Raw genomic sequence first — 7,873 nt, forward strand, 5'->3', positions numbered from 1 at the left:
TACTGCTGGTACTACTAGTTTCTGCTGGTTACTGCTGGTACTACTATTTACTACTAGTTACTGCTGGTACTACACTAGCTACTGCTGGTTACTGCTGGTACTACCCGTTACTGCTGGTACTACTAAATACTGCTGATTACTCTTGGTGTTGCTAGTTACTGCTGGTACTACTAGTTACTGCTGGTCACTGCTGGTACTACTATTTGCTGCTAGTTACTGCTGGTACTAGTAGTTACTGCTGGTCACTGCTGGTACTACTATTTGCTGCTAGTTACTGCTGGTACTACTCTAGTTCCTGCTGGTACTATTGTTTACTGCTGGTACTACTAGTAACTGCTGGTTACTGCTGGTACTACTAGTAACTGCTGGTCACTCCTGGTACTACTATTTACCGCTGGTACTATTGTTTACTGCTGGTACTACTAGTTATTGCTGGTTACTGGTGGTACTACTGGTTACTGCAGGTACTACTAAATACTGCTGGCGACGGCTGGTATTGCTAGTTACTGCTGGTACTACTCTAGTTCCTGCTGGTACTATTGTTTACTGCTGGTACTACTAGTAACTGCTAGTTTCTGCTGGTACTACTAGTAACTGCTAGTTTCTGCTGGTACTACTAGTTACTGCTGGTACTTCTAGTTTAAACTCAGTGTCAGGGATGTTGCGCTCCTAGAGGTTGTGTCTTTATGGTTCTCACTCAGTAAACCAGTTGATGACTCGCCTCCGACTCTTCTTCCTCTTCCTCCCTCCGTCAGGTCAGGATCGTCTTCCTCCCTCCGTCAGGTCAGGATCATCTTCCTCCCTCCATCAGGTCAGGATCATCTTCCTCATCCTCCTGTGGAGACGATTCCTTCGTAAGGTCGTCGTTATCTGGATGTCAGAGAGTCTTTTACCTCTTAGTGGAGTACAACCAGTATCAGAGGATGTTTGCTGATCTCTAGTATGTGACAGTGGTTAGTCGCTCCCCTCACAGCGAGAGGGTCGTCGGTTCAAATGCCAACCGGGCCTTTTGTGTGGAGTTTGCATGTTTGTTTCAACATGAGTGTGTGTGGTTGTCTGTCGCTCTGTTGTGTACCTGTCCTCACCTGTCCAGGTGTACCTGTCCTCACCTGTCCAGGTGTATCGAGTCCTCACCTGTCCAGGTGTACCTGTCCTCACCTGTCTAGGTGTACCTGTCCTCACCTGTCCAGGTGTACCTGTCCCCGGCCACAGTTAGCTGTGATTGGCTCCAGTGTGCCTTGTGACCCTGAACTGGATGAAGGCGAGTAGAGGAAGAAGATGGGACATTTAAAAAACAAGACAAAGAAGAGCAAATACTCTGTTTCCTCAGACCCCAGATATCAAACCACCTCACTTTCTCAAACCTTTTGGAAAGAAAAATATGGTTCTTTATCAGGACCAGTACGGTAGAACTCCGTCACATAGATCACATGTGGAGACACTTTAATTTTTTACATATTCGATGACGAAGAACTTCAATGAGCCAGTAAGTTAGTGTGATTCTGTAAAATCTGCTTCCATTTTAACAAACTGAAGTTCAAGTGTTGACTTTGGGTGTCAGGATCCAGTGATCCGTCGGGATCCAGTGATCCGTCTGGATCCAGTGTCTCTGTGAGGATCCAGTGATCTGTCCGGATCCAGTGATCCGTCGGGATCAAGTGTCTCTGTGAGGATCCAGTGATCTGCCGGGATCCAGTGATCCGCCGGGATCCAGTGTCTCTGTGAGGATCCAGTGATCTGTCCAGATCCGGTGATCCGTCGGGATCCAGTGATCTGTCGGGATCCAGTGTCTCTGTGAGGATCCAGTTATCTGTCGGGATCAAGTGTCTCTGTGAGGATCCAGTGATCCGCCGGGATCCAGTGATCTGTCGAGATCAAGTGATCCGTCAGGATACAGTGATCCGTCAGGATCCAGTGTCTCTGTGAGGATCCAGTGATCTGTCGGGATCCAGTGATCCGTCGGGATCCAGTGTCTCCTCAGTTTAAAGCTCCAACTTGTTGGAGGTGAGGGCAAGTTTGAACCTGCTGGGAGCCTCGGCAGCTCCAGATCTGCAGCCTGATTCCATGATGGCAGCCGGCAGGCAGGAGGGAGGAGGAGACGCCGCTCGGCCTCACGGGAGCCGAGGAGGAGAGTCGGACTGAGGACGAACGAGTGCAGCAGGAGAACGACTGAGGAGGTTGAGGTCGAGAAAAATTCAAACAGAGAAAGTTTTTGAGGCGAGTCAGGCGTCAGAACGGAGGACCTGCTGCGCCCCCTGCAGGCTGACAGGAACCATGTGAAGATTTCTTCTCCAGGTCCAGACTCTGTTTTATTTCTACTCCTGTCTCGTGTCCGGCTGCTTGTTGGTGTCTTTCTCTGGTTTGGAAGCTTCTGTGATTGTTTCTGTTAACGTGAACTTCTCAGCTCAGTCTGGGGAGATTATGGCATTCCACAGGGCTGCGTGTTAGGACTCAGATTCTTCAGATTAAACATGCCTGCTGGAGAAAATATGTTGAGGAAGTAAATCCTCCCTCAACGAGACGGTAGTAGCTTCTCAATGTCAATGTGTCCCGATAACTGAGAGAAAAGTCTAAAGAATCCTGACAGGAATGAAACCTCACGTCTTAGGCCCCGCCCACATTTCAGGAGCCTGAAAAGAAGTGGAGAAATGTTAAAACGTCGTATCGGCTTTGATGGGTTGACGGACAAGACGCACCAACGTCCAATACCAGGATGAGCAGAAGGATTCTCTGTCTCCTTGTGAATTTTGGTGTATTTCTGTGGCAGGTATCAGCGCCACCTAAAGGCCTGGCATATGTACCACACCGGTTTGATCCGTGTTCATAGTGACGTGTGGACGGTAATTTTCTTAAGCATGACGGGGAGAAAACAGATGGTTTTGGCTCGTGTGGGCGGAGCCTCACAGAGCTGAGGTTCTCAGAGTGCTGCCCCCTGGAGGTTCTTAGGTTTTCTACAGAACACCTGGTTCTCAGTGCTGCCCCCTGGAGGTTCTTAGGTTTTCTACCAGTAGAATGGAGGCGGAGCTTCCAGCTCTCAGGTTCTTCCCATGAGGAAGCAGTTCTCAGATTCAGTAGGGAGGCTGACTCAGTCTCTACTGGGAAGGTTTCTATTTAAACATGTTTCAGACGTGGTGCTGATGTGATGTGAGTTTTGGTCCTGGCCCTGGTCCTGGTCCTGGTCCTGGTCCTGGTCCTGGTCCTGGTCCTGGTCCTGGTCCTGGTCCTGGTCCTCATTCAGTCTCTGTGTCTCCTGTCAAGGTTTCCATCCTCCCCCAGCTGTCATGTTGGAGCTGCGAGCTGCAGACGTCCTGCTCAGCTACTTGGTCTTCGTCTTCATCAGCGCCATTCAGCCGATTGCTGGACAAGGTGAGTCACATGACCACAGACACTGTGCTCAGGTCACATGACCACAGACACTCTGCTCAGGTCACCTGACCACCGACACTGGAAACAAAGACACCATTCATACGATTCTAACGTAGGTTCTCCAGGTTCTCCTCTGGGTCTGGTTCTGCAGGTTCCTCCCTGTTAAAAGGAGTGTTTCCTGTCTACTGAAGATTGTTGGATTTGCAGGATAAAATTCAAAAGTGAAAAGGTAAATTGAAATGACTCGTCCTCACATCAACATGTCTTCTGCCTGCAGGAGGAAACTGCAGCTGCAGCGTCTCCAACAGCCGCTGTGACGAGGGCGGAGTCTGCAGGTGAAACAACACAACAAGACATCACACTACATGACAAGACAAGACAAGACAAGACAAGACACAACACAAGACACAACAAGACAAGGCACAACAAGACCAGACACAACACAACACAAGACAAGACAAGACAAGACAAGACACAACACAACATTACACCACAAGACAAGACCTCACAAGACAAGACACAACACAACAAGACAAGACAAGACACAACACAAGACACCACAAGACAAGACACAACACAACAAGACAAGACACAACAAGACAAGACACAAGACAAGACAAGATGAGACAAGACAAGACACAACAAGACAAGACAAGAAAAGACAAGAAAAGACGAGACAAGACAAGACTAGACACAACAAGACAAGACAAGACACCACAAGACAAGACAAGACAAGACACAACAAGACGCGACGCGACAAGGTACAACACAACACACTCCGGCCCAACGCGCAGCGGCGACCATCTCCAGCAGTGTGACGGCAGCTCAGCTACTTCCTGTCTGCAGGTGTGACCCCGGCTGGGACGGCGAGCGCTGCGAGCGCTGCGTGCCGACGCCCGGCTGCGTTCACGGATCCTGTCTGCAGCCGTGGCAGTGCAGCTGTGAGCCCGGGTGGGGGGGGCGCTTCTGTGACAAAGGTCAGTGACCCCCAGGGGGGCGTGGCACCAGGCACCTTTACCTTCATCTCACCGGAAACTGTGACTTCACCTCATAAATTAATTTCTGGTGACCTCCAAGTCGGTTCAGGGCCCGTCCACACGAGAACGCCGGTTCATGAGAATGCAGCTGAATTAAGCTCAGGGTCGGTCGCCACGGTAACAGCCGGTCTTGTCGAGTAAACCCTGAGTTTCTATTGGCTCCTCCCACCTGAAGCCGCTGCTAGAAATGGACTGTCCGTTGTTTCCAAACCCGATCGACAAACAAGCGATTTCTTTTGGGCTATATAACTAAAGAAACGTCTACATGTGAGTGTTGACCTAAACATCGTCACATTTTAAATGACGCCACTTTAATAAAAATGTCTAAACACTGTGACTCTACTCAGTAGGAAATTAACAGAGGACGAGTTCAAACAACATTTTGTTAGTTTTTTTTTTTATTTAAAAGCCTAGATCAAGTTAAATACTAAAATTTAAATCAAAATGAGGTACAATCAGAGCATATATACATATAAGTACATACACAATGTTTTTATATTTAACTTTTAGCTGCTTCCAAGTCGCCTTCCTCCTGCTGTGTTGCACCTAAATGAACTTCAGATTTTACACCTATTTGTTATTTAACCTGTCTGCTGCCACATTAAGTTAAATGTTAAGTCAATGGATTAATGTGTTCAAAGTTAAGCTTTTACTCTGGCAGCAGTTTCCTCCCAGTCGTCTCTCTGCTGCTGCAGCGCCGAGACTTTTACTGTGAAAGAACTGCGTTTTCAGTCTGTTTCCGTAGTGACCGGTTTTATCGGGGCTCCGAGTTCACAGTGACGTGTGGACTCGGTACTCGTAGTATTTGTGGCAGAACTCGTAGTGGCAGCAGTACTCATAGTAGTGGCAGTACTCTGTGTAGTATTTGTCGGTCGGGCCCTTCTGACTGTGTGTACTCTCAGATCTGAGCGCCTGCTCGCTGCAGCCCTGTGAGAACGGGGCGACCTGTGCGATGGCCGACACCGGCGACTTCAGCTGTCTGTGTCCCGACGGCTTCGTGGGGCCGAAGTGTGAACGGCGGATCGGACCCTGCAGCCGTCGCAGGTAACCGCGTGACGTCACACCGCACCTGGTGACCTGCAGGTCAAAGGTCGCTAAAGCCTCTTTGTTCTCCAGGTCTCCCTGTAAAAACGGCGGCCTGTGTGAAGACGCCAACGGCTTCGCGGCGGAGCTGACGTGCCGCTGCCTCGCCGGCTTCTCGGGGCCGCGCTGTGAGACCGACGTGGACGACTGCCTGATGAGTCCGTGCGCCAACGGCGCCACCTGCCTGGACGGCGTGAACCGCTTTTCGTGTGCGTGCCCGGCGGGCTTCAGCGGACGCTTCTGCACAGTCAACCTGGACGACTGCGCCAGCAGACCGTGTCTGAACGCCGGCCGCTGCCTCGACCGCGCCGGAGCCTTCAGCTGCGTCTGCCAGCCGGGCTTCACCGGGAAGACCTGCGAGACACGACTGAGGGCCGCCAGCCTCGGGGGGGTCACGCCAGGGTGGGAGGGGGGAGGGGAGAAGGCCCAGAGGGACGCCACCACTGGCAGGAGTTGGAACAGCAGCCATCACGTGGACCGGCTGCTCAGGGTAACGGTGAGCGAGCGCGGCGGCCACATGACGCGGCCGCAGCTCATCGTCCTGCTGGTACTCGCCGCGATGACGCTGGCTGTGGTGGCGCTGACCGCCGCCCTCGTCCTGCAGGGTCACTGCCACAGGGACTGCGGTCCAAACCCCTGCGGGTCAGTCACGTCAGCGTCAAGGACAGATGAGCAGCGGCCGCAGAGCAACAGCGGCAAGCGTCACATCAGCAACCTGAACACGGCAGAACCACAGAAGAAGAAACTGAATCCTGAGGTTGTTTAGAGAGGGCGTGTACCCTGCTCCCCCCCCCACCACCACCCACCCCCGCTTGACCCCTTCAGGAGGGGTCACCTCGCTCAGAGCAGCATCAGAAACTTTGCTTCCTGTCTGTGTATTGTGATTTACGCCGTATGACAGGCCAGCAGGGGGCGATCTCATGACACGTGAGATGAACAGACCTGATTGGACGTTCTGAGGCGGTCGGGGACTGGACTTCTGGACTTTCAGCCTCAGTGACTTCACATTTCTGTCGTGTCCATAAAGAGCAGCTCTGTGAACATGATGCTGTTCCGATGCCCTGCAGACCTTCGCTCACTGAAATGTGTTTCACGCCATGAATATGTTAATGTTTTAACCCGGAATACAACCTATTTTTATTTGGTTGTGAATAAAACGTCTTTACTCGGTGCATTTTCACTTTCCTGCTCCAGGGGGAGCTGCAGGTTTGGCAGCGCGCCGTACCTGCTGACCAGCGTTACGTTCACTTACAACTTCTTTTGGACGTTAATAAATGTCCCAGAAACCTCAGCAGCCAGGCATGGCACTGCTTGTTCACTCGGCAGGGGGTGAAAGAATCGCTGAGTCAGCAGGGGGTATGAGAAACGCTGAGTCAGCAGGGGATGAGAGAATCGCTGAGTCAGCAGGGGGTGAAAAAGGCTGAGTCAGCAGATGGTGAGAGAAACACTTCTCAGTTTTTAGGTTTTATTATCGGTCACACGTCTGAAGAACTCCAGCAGAACCTCCTCCACCTGCTCCTCGCTGTAATCCTTCACCACAAACTGCTCGCCGTCCTCCGCCCCGCGGACCATCGCCGACAGACCTGATCGCGCACGCACACACACACACGCACACACACACACACACAATCAGATCAACCCTCCTCCTGGCTACATTTAAAATGAGGTGGGCGGAGTCTCACTTCGACCTGATGACGGTCTGAACAAACACAAGACTTTCTTCTTCATGTCCACCGCTCGGCCCAGCTCATAGCCCACGCCCAGAGACGGCTGCGTCACCTCGGCAACCACCGCTGGAGGGTCACACAGAGGTCAGAGACAGGGGTCAGAGGTCAGACAAGGGTTGGAGGTCAGCGTCCAGTGCCTCACCGTCAGACTCTCGAAGCCACGCCACGTCCCGGTCATGAATGTCTCCATCTGCTGCAGAGACCTCTTCTCCTGGAAGTCACAGTAACACACACTGTTACACACACTCAGTAACACACACTGTTACACACCTAGTAACACACACTGTTACACACACTGACACTGTTACTATATGTGTGTGCATCTTATCAGTATGTGTTACTGGTCGTACCTCTGTCAGTGAGATCGGTTCTGCTCACGTGCTCGGTCAGCACGGTTCCGTATTTCTGCAGCTCGCGGACGATCCTCTGGTAAAGTGTGACGTCATCTCTCCCGCCGCGTATGCTCCCGCAGAAATACACCTTCATCATGCACGCACTCCGTCTGACTGCCGCCGGCCGCTGCTTTCCCGCGCTGCCTGCCGCAACGTGCAACCGACGTCATACACGTAGTTCCGGGGCGGGGCGTCCTTGCGGAATGTGTGAGCGCGACGCCATCTTGGATGGGGCACCCTGCGCCTCAAGTCCATATTTCTACTGAGG

General features: G+C 51.9%; 2 protein-coding genes across 3 annotated transcripts; one reads left to right on the forward strand and one right to left on the reverse strand.

The window, feature by feature from the left end:
• The first annotated feature begins 776 nt into the window (after positions 1-776).
• On the forward strand, positions 777-6,658 carry dlk2 (delta-like 2 homolog). 2 transcript variants are annotated; one of them, XM_080481916.1, is made up of 6 exons: positions 777-811; positions 3,259-3,366; positions 3,644-3,701; positions 4,213-4,343; positions 5,306-5,447; positions 5,520-6,658. In XM_080481916.1, the coding sequence occupies exons 2-6, from the start codon at positions 3,282-3,284 to the stop codon at positions 6,250-6,252; spliced, it is 1,149 nt and encodes a 382-aa protein (XP_080338042.1). In that variant the 5' UTR covers positions 777-811; positions 3,259-3,281; the 3' UTR covers positions 6,253-6,658. The 2 variants fall into 2 exon arrangements, with proteins under 2 accessions (XP_080338042.1, XP_080338041.1); XM_080481915.1 differs by lacking the exon at positions 777-811 and adding an exon at positions 1,435-2,295.
• Positions 6,659-6,919: 261 nt separating this feature from the next.
• On the reverse strand, positions 6,920-7,715 carry dnph1 (2'-deoxynucleoside 5'-phosphate N-hydrolase 1). The gene is made up of 4 exons (XM_080481928.1): positions 7,564-7,715; positions 7,356-7,424; positions 7,169-7,279; positions 6,920-7,069 (listed from the first exon to the last, which is right to left on the reverse strand). The coding sequence occupies exons 1-4, from the start codon at positions 7,700-7,702 to the stop codon at positions 6,945-6,947; spliced, it is 444 nt and encodes a 147-aa protein (XP_080338054.1). The 5' UTR covers positions 7,703-7,715; the 3' UTR covers positions 6,920-6,944.
• Between the last annotated feature and the right edge of the window lie 158 nt (positions 7,716-7,873).

Source organism: Lipophrys pholis (assembly GCF_963383615.2).
Source record: "Lipophrys pholis genome assembly, chromosome: 15".
In the NCBI taxonomy this organism is placed as follows: domain Eukaryota; kingdom Metazoa; phylum Chordata; class Actinopteri; order Blenniiformes; family Blenniidae; genus Lipophrys; species Lipophrys pholis.

Coding starts and splice junctions, on each gene's coding strand:
- dlk2 (XM_080481916.1), top strand. CDS start 3,282: ATGTTGGAGCTGCGAGCTGCAGACGTCCTGCTCAGCTACTTGGTCTTC. Junction 3,367..3,643: donor TCAGCCGATTGCTGGACAAG/GTGAGTCACATG, acceptor TTCTGCCTGCAG/GAGGAAACTGCAGCTGCAGC. Junction 5,448..5,519: donor GGACCCTGCAGCCGTCGCAG/GTAACCGCGTGA, acceptor TTTGTTCTCCAG/GTCTCCCTGTAAAAACGGCG.
- dnph1 (XM_080481928.1), bottom strand. CDS start 7,702: ATGATGAAGGTGTATTTCTGCGGGAGCATACGCGGCGGGAGAGATGAC. Junction 7,280..7,355: donor GTGGCTTCGAGAGTCTGACG/GTGAGGCACTGG, acceptor GTGACCCTCCAG/CGGTGGTTGCCGAGGTGACG. Junction 7,070..7,168: donor CAGACCGTCATCAGGTCGAA/GTGAGACTCCGC, acceptor GTGCGCGATCAG/GTCTGTCGGCGATGGTCCGC.